This window comes from Xyrauchen texanus, chromosome 37 (genome assembly GCF_025860055.1).
Source record: "Xyrauchen texanus isolate HMW12.3.18 chromosome 37, RBS_HiC_50CHRs, whole genome shotgun sequence".
In the NCBI taxonomy this organism is placed as follows: domain Eukaryota; kingdom Metazoa; phylum Chordata; class Actinopteri; order Cypriniformes; family Catostomidae; genus Xyrauchen; species Xyrauchen texanus.
In genome coordinates, this window is record NC_068312.1 from 7,683,955 (window position 1) to 7,696,561 (window position 12,607).

The following is a 12,607-nucleotide window of genomic DNA, read 5'->3' on the forward strand; positions in this document are numbered from 1 at the left end:
CATTATTAAGATGTTAATTTCCTACATTATGTATTTATTTGAAGGAATACAGTACCAATACAGTCCATTACAAAACTCGAAATATTAATAAAATATATGTTTTATTAAAATATATATCTTTAGAAGAAAAAAAAATATTTACAATTACCAGTCTTTTTTCTTTATTTCTTTCTTTATTATTATTATTATTATTATTATTATTATTATTATTATTATTATTAATGATAATAATAATAATAAAATACAAAAATAAAAACATACTAGGACTATGCACAGCAATCTACATATTATACAAAGTGTCAAAAACATTATAACGGTTACAGAGTGAGATGCTTTCTAGGGTTGGAATTTGAGGTATAATGTGACCAGGTCGGATTTTAAGTACTTACAAAATAATAATAATAATAATAATAATAATAATAATAATAATAATAATAATAATAAACAGAAAAAGTAAAGAAATTTGCACTGTGAAATTTAAATTTGTGTATGAAAATCTAGAGAAAATAGCTTTATAAAAAAACTCAAAGTTAATAACGGCCAAGTACAATATATTTATACAACAAATAAAAATTATTTAATAAAAATACACTTTAATAAAAATACAAACAATCCTCGTCATTACCTTGCTGAATGTATGCTCAAATTATTATTATTTTTTTGCCGATGTCATTGACGTCATACCGGAAACAGGCTGGCTGCGTGTAAAAGCTGATCTGTATCTCATCTGTGCGTCAGACTGTGCTGTAGTATGATGTGTAGATCTTTGGTTCTTTGCAAGATCTGCGTTGCTGGGACGCGCCCTCACTTCCGAGTGTCTGTGGGCTTTTATGGTAAATAACAATATCATCAGGGGGCTTGTGTGTGTGTTGCCAATGCCAAGAGAATACGGTGAAAGGAGTTCAGATGGCGCAGATCCTGCATGCTTTAAAGGTGAGTAAACTCTTGTTTTTTAAACTGCGCTGGTGTTTTATTTTCTTCATGCAGTGTCAATGATAAAGATCAGCTGTCCCGTTTGCTCATTTGTGTCAACAGTAGCCTCATCTGAGGGGCAGGTGGATCTGACATGATCATGATTGTGTGCTTCATACAGGATGGATTTAATCAAGTTGATAATTTAATCATGACATTGCTGATCAATTTTCATTATCTTCATCTGACTGCAACAATGAATGTGACATACGACCAACTTCTTGTATTAAGTGATATGTAAACATATTTTAAATATGAAACACTTTCACGCTGGCTGTGTCTCAAAAACTAGTGAGCTTCCTACTTAGGGCGTTTGGGTGCCTAGGGAGCTCACTAGGGTTTGATGCCTCAAAACGTGGTCTATGTAAGCAAGAAAGCAAGCAAGCAAGCAAGCAGGTAGGTTATGATGTAAAAAAATATATGTCTAGGTTGGGATCTTACTATGGTTTCATATCCAGTAATGTGGTCTATGTAGGCAGGTAGGCCATGGTGCCCAAAAAAGGCAGTTTTGGTAGGGAACTTCGCAGGCTTGGATGCCCACAAATACAATCAGCGTAAGCATAAGCTGTAATGCCCAGAAATACTGTCTATGTAGGCAGGTTGACTATGATGCCCCAAAATGCTTTCTAGTAAGTAGGCAACTCCGTGAGCTTTGATGCCCAAAACTGCTGCCACGGTAGGGAGCTTACTAGGGTTTGATGCTCAAAAATGTTCTCTGTGTGTGCGCAGCTAGGCTATGAAACACAATAATGCATTCAAGGCTGGCAGCTCCTTGGGTATTGATGCCCAAAATTGCTATCTATGTAGTGAACTCACTAGGCTTTGGTTACCGAAAATGCAGCCTGTATGGGTACTGTAGGTAGGCTTTGATGCCCAAATATACTGTCTAGGCATGAAGGTTTTGAGACATGGCCAATGTCATAGGAAGGATGCTTTTGGTATTAGATTGTATGGAATAATGAGGAATTTAATACGAGGCCCAGTTTAATGCATCTGTGTTACCTGATACTTATTGCAAATTAAAGTTTCATTGTCAATGTAAATGCATTTCTACCTTGTGTTCCCTCAGCAGTTAGTTTGACCTCCTAATAAATGTGGCAAGAAATTAATAAACCCAAAATGGCAACTGAAAAAGGGTTAGTAACTCTATCTTTACCATCTCCACATACACACTATAGCAGCTCGATGGTGCTTACGCACACATATAATTTGATAAATGTCTAATAAATTTCATTTAATGTTGCCTGCAGGGTGTTAATGGTCTATATTGGTGTATTTTGCCTTTTGAGATGGTTGGGTTTCCTATTTTCGCAGTGCTTCCCGAGTGCTGACGTTGTTGGGTCAGCTAGAAAGACTGAATGAAGATCCCAAAGCCTCTGATACTGATGCCACCCGACAGATCACAGGCAAAATCCTTCATCTCATCCAGACTCAAGGTGAACATATACACAAAACACATGCATATAGAGCAATCAGAACACATGCACAATAAAACCAAAGGTAAAATGGGTAGTGAATGCTAATAAAACAAGAAATCTTTATACACAAGCTGCAGTGGTTGACAAAAACATTAACTAGCGAGGCAGTGGACACAACAAAGACGTTGGCATGTGAGAGTGTGGTGAGATGCTGAGGAGATCAGCCGTGAAATGTGACAACTTTGGGATATTATTTCTACTGTCTGCTATTGCAGGACCCTCTCATGCTGATGTCAACAACCTGGAGAAAATAAAGACATTTTCCAACATCTCCGAATGCTCTCTCTCTCTCTTTTCCCCCCCCTCCCTGGTCTTTCACACTCTTAATCATGTCCTCTTCTACTTAAGTCTTGCATTGATCTATTGCTGGCTTTATTTGCACCCATCACCTGGTCAGTGGGACAGGTCTGGGTCTATGTGAGTGTGTTAAAGTCGTGAGAAGTGGGACAAGAGTGGGTTGGAAACGTGTTAAAGATGGACTTTAGAAGCCATGCCAGACAGAGGACAGACAGTTGGTCTTTGGTATGATAAGTCACAACCTGGGTAGTCCAGCGAGTAAAGACGCTGACTACCACATCTGGAGTCACGATTTCGAATCCAGGGCATGCTGAGTGACCCCAGCCAGATCTCCTAAGCAACCAAATTGGCCCGGTTGCTATGGAGGGTAGAGTTACATGGGGTAACCTCCTCGTGGTCGCTATAATGTGGTTCGCTGTCGGTGGGGCACGTGGTGAGATGTGAGTGGATGCCACGGGAATAGCATGAAGCCTCCACATGCGTTATGTCTGCGCGGTAATGCACATAACAAGCCACGTGATTAGATGCACGGGTTGACGCCCTCAGTCATGGAGGCAACTGAGATTCGTTCTCCGCCACCCGAATTGAGTCGAGTCAATACACCACAACGAGGACTTGGAGCGCATTGGGAATTGGGTATTCCAAATAGGGGAGAAAAGTGGGAGAGAGAAAAAAGATAAGTTACAAATGACTTTGCATTAGAGCGCAGATAACCACACAACCTGTTGTCTGAGCAGAAATGTTTACAAACAATGCTATAGGCTTATCGATACGTTATATTGCGACGTTTGTTTGGCAATCAGTATCTTTCACACTCAACTAAGAGATGGTGTAGCTGCCTCTATAATAAATCCAATCTCTTTTAAATGTATAATTTAATACATGTTGTCAAAGATTTATATAGTAATAGTAATTTAAATTAAAAAAGTTTATAAAAAAATTAATAAAAATGTTATAGTTTTTAGTAACATTTGCTTTACTGTGTTGCTCTACTCCTAGGACGAATTGATTTTGTTAATATTATTCATCATTTGTACGTTGCTTTGAATAATCTACAAAATGAATACCTAAATATTGACCAAAGTTATCTTGCAACAAACTTTGTTTATTATATGTTAATTTTAACCTATATTATTAATACATTTGTTAAATCAACAACAACAACAACTTACATTTATATAGCGCTTTTCTCAAACTCAAAGCGCTTTATATAGTATAGGGGGAATCTCCTCAACCACCACCAGTGTGCAGCATCCACCTGGATGATGCGACGGCAGCCATAGTGCACCAGAACGCCCACCACACACCAGCTATTGGTGGAGAGGAGATGGTAGAGTGATGTAGCCAATTCAGGGATGGAGATTATTAGGAGGCCATGATAGATAGGGGCCAATGGGGGAATTACAAAAATCAAAAGTTGTATTTGTTAACATTAGTTAATGCACAATGAACTAATAATGAACTAACAATGAACAACTGTATTTTTATTATCTAACACTAAAGGAACAATCCTGGTTCAATACAAGTGAAACTCAATTTAAACAACTTTACAGTTCAAATAATACACGTGTTTTAACAGAAGGATGAATGTAAGTGCTTTTATAAAATTATAAGCTTCACATTTCTGTTTAAACCCTCTAAAAATGGTCCCCATTCACTTCCATTGTAAGTGCCTCACTGTAGCCTTGAGTTTTTTTTCTTTGCAGTGTAAAATGGTCTTTTACTGTCAGCACAACGCTAGCAAAGCAACTTGCGCATCCGGTGTAAACGGCATCATTGATTCAAATGGGAGTGATTTTTAAAGAAAATGACAGATCAGTCAAATAGATTTTTGTAATAATCAACATTATGCCAAGATATATAAATACTGTAAAATAAAATTGTTCATTGTTTGCTCATGATACCTAAGGCATTAACACACATGTATTTATGACTTTATCTGTACAAATATGAAATGTCTTGATAAAAGAATCAACAGTTTACGACAAAGTACACACAAATGACTGTAGGCTGTTTTGGATTCTCATGTAATATACATCTGAATCATGGGCTGGATTATAACAGTATGTGTTTCATCATGTTTTAGAGAAGACCCGTAAGGAGATGGTGTCTAAAGGCTCCAGCGGGATGGAGGTCATTCTCTCTTTTCTTGAGGTACCAGCACTCACAACACTGACATAAAATCGCATTAATTTAATCTGTGGATTAAGTTATTCTAAATTCTGTAGTGAAGTGCTTTCCAGCTATTAATCCACTTGATTCTGTCGATTTAGAACACACGGGATTTGCAGACCACCATGAACATCCTCAGTATTTTAAATGAACTGTTGACCGTGGGTAAGTGTTTATGTTCTCTGCATACATTAACATTTTTGTGAGCTGTTTTGGGCTGGGTAGTTGCTTTAAATGGTTTGCTGCGGTGTGATCTATGCAGTATGGTAAATATAATTTTAAAAGTTATAATTTGTACCTAAAAGTAGTGGAAGACAAAGGAGTGCTGCCCTCTTAAACTCTGCAGACCCGCCGGTGGGTCCGCATTGTGGCGCTATATGGCAAGCTGTTTTATCACTTAAAACACTGAAGTCCCTGATGCATAAGCTTAGAATCTGAACTTTTCAGAGAACCCCATCACTTTTGCATTTAGTTACATAAAATAACATAATAAGGCCTGTAAACATTTTTGTCGCAAATTGGCCCCACCTTGAGGTTACGTTGTAGAAATGAATATAAAATTCCTTCACATAGCACTTAAATGGACACGTCACATATCAAATGAAAGCTTTCATTCTGAGGAAGGTGACTGGACTGATCTGTAAGGCCCAAATAGCTTCAAACTTTATATCAAATCTTACCTTTTTGTTAGCTTCAAAATGAGTTCAAGAACTTACTTGTTTACTTGTATGTGAGCTTGTTTGGGTGAATAATCCAAAGTTGTGTAAAAAAAAAAAAAATAGAACAAAATATAAAGTCTGGTTGAAAAAGTATGAGAAACAAATCATCAGCAAAATAGGTTCTCATCTATAGAAGATGAAATGTTACACATCATTGTAAAGCTGGGCTTCTCTGCTTTCCAATTACACCTAGATTGGGTTTATAGAAAACTCAGAAGTCAAGATATTCAACAGAACAGTGTGGAAGCTCTCAGGACTTAAAAAAAAAGACTTGATATCTACGGTTGAGGGCTAAAATGCGTAAGACCACCTATATTGGAGGAAAAAATATTTTGTGTAGTAATTGCTGCCATCCGGTGGAATAAAATAATTAAAAATTTAAATAAAGAGGACACAGAACTGAAATGGCATGCTTTTAAACTTTGTATGCACAAAATTATGTATTTTTTCAAAAACATTTATGTTTATCATAAAATTGTAAACCTATACAATGTTATTTATGAATTATTACAATAATGTATTAAAATATAGGAGTTTATATGTCAAATGAGACAATTTTTATGAAATTAATCCACTGAGTGTGTGCTTTTAAATTTGAGTGAGAAAAATTTCAGGCCGCAGCCCAAATAATCCTGCAGAGTATACTCTGAGTCAACAATCAGTTAATTTGTTTGAAAATAATTTTTAAAAAACCACTATAAATATACTGTATGTATACATTTATAAATTATTTAATTATTCATAATTATTTATTACAATAAATATTTGATTAAATAATTTTTAATGTTTATTTATTTTTTTATTTGTATGTGTTGTATTTAATGTGTAAAATTACAATAAATTATATATTTTTTTTTATTAAAAATTGGTAATTGTGTATTTGTCTGTTGCATTTCTTTAACAATTTGCCCAGCAAAATTGTCCTCTTGATATATCATTTTAATTTAATAATTAATAAAATATATAATTATTATATTATTATTATTATCCCTTTAAGACAATAACTTACATTCACATATAAATACATGCATTATAAATATAATTAATCTTTTTAAATATATATTTAAAAATATAAATGTATATTTATTTGTCAATTTATTGAGTGATTAAATTATTTTCCTTTAAATTTTGTAAGTATGCAATTGTAATAATTGTAAGTTAAGAGTCCATTGTGCATGGCACTGTATTGGCTGTAAACAGGACACATCAGTCAAAACACTGTTTCTGAAGGACAGAGTGTCGAATAATGTGGGTCCATACTATTGTGCTTGTTGTGGTAGGTGGAGGCCGTAGGACTGGAGTGTTTGTGTCTAAGGGAGGAACAGCAATTCTGCTGCAGCTGCTGGTGAGCTCCAGCAAAGACATTCCTCTGAATGAAGAACTAATGCTGCACGTTCACTCTCTTCTGGTTAAAGTCGGCCCTAAAGGTGAGATTACAAATTCACAGGTGAATGCATGTATGCAATCTTCTTACATTTTCATATGCTTTTGCTAACCTGATGAGCTGAAGCTAGTACATAAAATATTTGATTTGGTACAATCAAATCATTTTCTTGTGTTATAACTTGAGTATATATTTGTCATTTAACTGTTTTAAAACTGAATTCCGATTAAGTTGTCAGCAGTTGGCAATGGCCACTTTTCAATTACATCACTCTCTCTTCAGACAGGAAGTTTGGTGTGAAAGCACGTCTGAACGGGGCACTGAATGTGACGGTGAATCTAGTGAAACGCAATCTGCAGAACCACAAGCTGCTGTTGCCATGCGTACAGGTGCTGCGGGTCTACTCCGGCAACTGTAAGTTCACTTACTTACAAGCATCCATTTATTGTTATCTGTAGTGGCAAACCGATGCATTAAAGGTCCCTCGGGTGCACTATGCAGCTCACATTTAAAAAATTATAATTTACTGTTTGTAACCAAAAGTCAAATTTATAATACTTTTTTAATTTCCAGACCAGAATGTTTCAAATGGATGAAGTTTATAACTCTTTAGGCTGTATCTATCTGGGTTGAAAATATTCAAATAATTTGCTTTAAAAAAATAGTTAATTTAGTCAAAATTTGTACTCAACATAATTTATGTTGAATATACACATATAGGAAAATCTGGGATGGATCAATTGAGTCATTTTAGCCAGTAGCTATTTTTATGTATGTATAAATATATACTTATTTTGTTTGCTTATTTAAAAAACTAAAAAAAACAATGTTAATAATGTTTTTGATGTTTAATACAGATGTGCAGAAAGCCTAAACAAAACATCCCATAAACATTGCAGTTTATTCTGGTTTTGTTTTCGAGGTAAAATTATGTTTTGATGTTTCGATTAATGTGAACTGTAGTTTAAACTATTTACTATATTTTTAATATGGCATACAAATAATTTACTGTCTAAATTGGGAAAAATAACGCCTGATATCTGCTTCCAACGTCAGCCTAATGAGAGTGAAACTATATTAAAAACAAAACAATAAAGAAAAGTAACAACAATATGTTCACCGATATGTTTAAGAATCACGACAGTGAACTTTTAGTGAACCTCTGGATCATGCAGGTCTTTTTGTGTTTTCCTGTAGTGGTAAATGCAGTATCTCTGGGAAAGAGTGGCGCTTTGGAGCTCATGTTTGAAATCATTGGACCCTTCAGCAAAAAGAACACCACTTTGCTCAAGTATGTACAGTAGAATATGTTCTTGTTTACCAGATCTGTTAGAAATCAGGTTTTGCCAAATTGTTAGAAGAATTATTCTGATTTCCAAAAATTGCATTTGTTCTTTTTCCTAAACAGGGCGGCCCTGGACACACTAGCAGCATTACTGAAGTCCAGTAAGATGCATCCTAGGTTGAATCTCATGAAACCTGTAAAGAACATGTCCAGATTATATTTCACCTCAAAATTTAAAGAAAGAAATAAGAACTCACATTTTGCATGAAGAAAATGAAGCCTTTTTTAAGACCATTATGAATTTATGTACCATGACATTATTTTACCAAATTCACATAACCGTTATGCAAAAAAACAAACAATTGCTGATTTAAAAAAAACATATAATTGCATGGACTTGTTTTCGTGAGATTCACCCCTTATGTCTAGGATCACACATTATTATTATACGGCATATTTATGAGTTCAGGTTTTTTTTTTAACAAATTACTAAAGAATTAACATCCGATAGAAGATAGTTTTATATATATATATATTGAATGGAAATTGTGTTATTTTGTTTACACATTATTACACATACAGTGTACTGCATGTAATTTGATTACCATAACTCTGGTATCTTGTATATGTGCTCTTTAGAAATGAATGCCCGGCGGGCATTGGACAGAGGCTATATGTCGACTGTACTCACCATCTACCAGGACTGGCACCGTAACGACAAGCGACATCGTCACATGATCATTCGCAAGAGTATTCTGGGATGTATTAAAAACTTCACAAACATAAAGCTTGGAAGGAAGGCCTTCATAGACGCCAACGGCATGAGGATCCTTTATAACGCATCCACTGTATGACACTAAAGCATTGGGTGATATTTTATCCACCACTGCTTTTATTGCAATGTGCCAAATAGTTTTACTACATATACATTTCTATATGCAGTATAATTAGATGAACTATACAATATACATTAGAAATATTAACTCTAACTGTAATGTGTTCAGGAGTGCCTGCCTGTCCGGACACTTGATCCACTGGTCAATACCTCCAGCCTTATTATGAGGAAGTGCTTTCCCAAGAACCGCCTACCACTGCCTACTATTAAAAGTGTTTATCAGCACGCATTACCACACATACCAGCTGGGGGACCAGTCGCACAGCTTTACAGCCAGCCTCCAGGAGGTAAAAAAACTTACTTGATAGAGTGACCCCAAAAAGTATTGGGACAAAATATGAGAGTTATGTCTCTGAAACCCTCTTCCTCCCCAGCACCACCTGTCTACTTCAGGGAAGATTGCATATATGCCTCATTGTGTAGCAGCAGCAGCATATACACTGCTGTTCAAAAGTTTGGGGTCACTTGACAGAAATGTTCTCATGATCTTAAAAGCTTTTGCTCTGAAAGCGTATGCTTAAATGCTTGAAAATAGTCTTGTAGGAAAAAATATAATTGTGCCACCATATTAATTATTTAATTACAAAACTACAATTTCAAAAACTTTTTTTTTAACTAACATGACTTGGACCGAATAATTAAGAAAAGCAGCCAATAAGTGCCAAGTATTGATAGGAACTCCTTCATTATTGTTTAAAAATCATCCCAGGGTGATACCTCAAGAATATGGTTGGGGAAATGTCAACAGTACATGTCTGCAAATTCTAGTCAAAGGTTGGCTACTTTGAAGATGCTAAAATATAACATCGTTTTTATTTATTTATTATTTTTTTTAGTCACAACACAATTCCTATAGTTCCATTTCTGTTCTTCCATAGTTTTGTTGACTTTATTATTATTCTAAAATGTGAAAAATAATAATAATAAAGAATAAAGTGACCCTGATCTTTTGACAGTGTATATATGAAGAAAAAAAAAAAGACATTTGTTATGTAATGATATTTGATATATTTTGTTTCATACATTCTAAGTTTTCAAGTACTCTTTGGGGTCACTGCAACTGCAAAATGTTCCCTGTATTTCCTTTTTCCTCCTCCATTCATGTTTTTTCTTAGCAATATTGCTATTCATAGTACAAGCCAATTCTGAAAAAGTTGGGACAGGATGAAAAATGATAATAAAAAAAAAAAGGAGGGATTTGTAAATTATATTCACACTTTGCTATATTGCAAGCACCACAAATACACATAATATGTTTGCTTTGTGAATTTTATAGTTTTTTGAAAATGTACAGGAATTTCAAATCAGATGATAGCAACACTCCAAAAAAGTTTGGACAGTCGAGTGTTTACCACTGTGAAACATCACAATTTCTTCTAATAACAATTATTAAACATTTGCGCACTGAAGACACAAGTTTGTTAAGTTTAGAAAGTGGAATTTCCCCCAATCATACATTATGTGAGTCTTTAGCTGCACAATTGTATGGGGACTTCATTGTTGTATGGTGTGCTTCATAATGCTCCACACATTCTCAATTCGAGACAGGTCAAAACTCTTCAGACCAAAAATGACAGTTCCACTGTTCTACTTTCCATCTAAGATGAAACCGAGCCCAGAGAAGTCATAAGCGCTTCTGGACAGTGATGATGTAGGGCTTCTCCTTTGCATAGTAAAGTCTTAACTTGCATCTGTGGACACTAACACTGTGGCATTGACTAACAAAGGCTTACTTAAACCTTTAAACCTTTAAATGTTATCCCAAGCCCATGTTCATGATATCCATTACAGATTAATAATGTTTTCTATGACAGTGACGTCTGAGGGATCAGAGACGTCACCAGAAATGGTTTTCGTCTTGCACTTTACGCACAGAGATTTAACAAGATTCCTTGAATCTTTTAACTATATTGTGCACTGTAGAGGGTGAAATGCCTAAAATCCTTCCAATTTATCTTTGGGGAACATTGTTCTCAAAGTACTGGATTATTTGCTGAAGCATCTGTTGGAAAATTGACAAGTCTCGAATGATCCTTGCTCTTGAAGGACTAGGCTGTTTTTGGAGGCTTCTTATATACTATGTATGATTGCCTCACCTGTTTAACATCTGTTTCACACTGCCTTGTTATTCTAACTCGTCAAATTGTTATTAGTCTTAAATTGCCCCTTCTCAACTTTTTTGAAGCATGTTGCAATCATCTGATTTGAAATTACTGTACATTTTCAATATAGAAAAGGGTGAATATAATTTACAAATCAACTTTTTGGAATGATATTAAATGTGTAGTATCTCGAGTTGTTTAATGTGGAAATGTATCGTTGTGTGTTAGTGGATGATGTTGTTGACGAGAGTGATGAGAATGAAGCCACAGAGGTTGACACAGAAAATGACACGGAAAATGAGGATGATGAAACTGATCACAAAACCCAGGTACAGCAGTCTTATACAGTGCAGAAGATTTTAAGAGATGTTATTCATTTTCGACTCTGTCTGTGATCGTCATAGTAAGGAAAGACTAAGAAAACTATCGGCTGGTTAATCGTTTATCAGCCTTTTTCCAGCACTTTAGTTATCGGTTTCTGCAAAATCCACTATATTTTTACAATCCTCTACAATAACAACTGTTCTTTCTCACTGTCCTAAACATTTATTTTATTTATTTTGTACAATCACTATCAAAGTGAATTTTGTAATGACTGTATTTTATTCTTCTCTTTAGAATGATGACATAGAGACAGATATCAACAAATTACTTCCCAGACAGATGCAGACACGTCCGTTTGATGAGCTGAGAGTCTACGAGCGTTTCTGTCTTGAATTCACACGTGATTTTGAGGTGAGTTGACTTCACAGCAGGTCTGATCTAATACTGAGGATGCTGAATTGTTTGTCTGATACAAACCACACCAGAGAGCAATGATATAAGGGTTGAGAGAATCAAAATGGAGTCTGTATTAATGCCAAAATGTAGTTAATAAAAAAGACTGTAACAAAAATGCTTGTCGTTTTCTGAAAAGAATGCGAGTAGTGTTTGCCTGAACTAAACACCCCATCACAATGTAAAGGTTGAGTAGTTGCCAGGTCATTGCTAGGCATTTGCTCATGCTAAGCAGATTTTAGTGTGTTCTGATTGGTTGCCTACTGTCCCAAGTCAAAAGGGCTGAGCTTTAAGTCTTAACTGATATACTGTTCCCTAGATATGGTTTGTTCAAATTTCAGGTTTTGAAATCGTATTTGTTTTAAATATATACAGCACTCAGCATAAATGAGTACACCCTCCTGAAAGTTACAACATAAAACCTTTTTCTGGCAATATTTGAGGGACAACTATCTTTTGAACTATCACACTCAAAAAGATGTAATTGGTTAAAGTAGAAAAGTGTTACTTAACCCACTGATTCACT

At 35.2% G+C, this 12,607-nt stretch overlaps 1 protein-coding gene across 6 annotated transcripts in view; it reads left to right on the top strand.

Moving 5' to 3' along the window:
• Positions 1-12,607, top strand: part of agtpbp1 (ATP/GTP binding carboxypeptidase 1) — a 48,127-nt gene that overhangs the window by 907 nt on the left and 34,613 nt on the right. For 2 of the 6 annotated variants that reach the window (XM_052108267.1, XM_052108271.1), the window contains exons 1-13: positions 728-933; positions 2,042-2,108; positions 2,287-2,408; positions 4,834-4,901; positions 5,021-5,084; positions 6,919-7,065; positions 7,305-7,436; positions 8,220-8,313; positions 8,431-8,468; positions 8,947-9,155; positions 9,312-9,489; positions 11,533-11,633; positions 11,923-12,039. In XM_052108267.1, the coding sequence (XP_051964227.1) occupies positions 2,065-2,108; positions 2,287-2,408; positions 4,834-4,901; positions 5,021-5,084; positions 6,919-7,065; positions 7,305-7,436; positions 8,220-8,313; positions 8,431-8,468; positions 8,947-9,155; positions 9,312-9,489; positions 11,533-11,633; positions 11,923-12,039 (1,314 nt within the window). In that variant the 5' untranslated portion in view covers positions 728-933; positions 2,042-2,064. Of the gene's footprint in view, positions 1-720; positions 934-2,041; positions 2,109-2,286; positions 2,409-4,833; positions 4,902-5,020; positions 5,085-6,918; positions 7,066-7,304; positions 7,437-8,219; positions 8,314-8,430; positions 8,469-8,946; positions 9,156-9,311; positions 9,490-11,532; positions 11,634-11,922; positions 12,040-12,607 lie in introns of those variants that run through there. The other 4 variants (XM_052108268.1, XR_007968889.1, XM_052108272.1 and 1 more) reach the window with 4 other exon arrangements.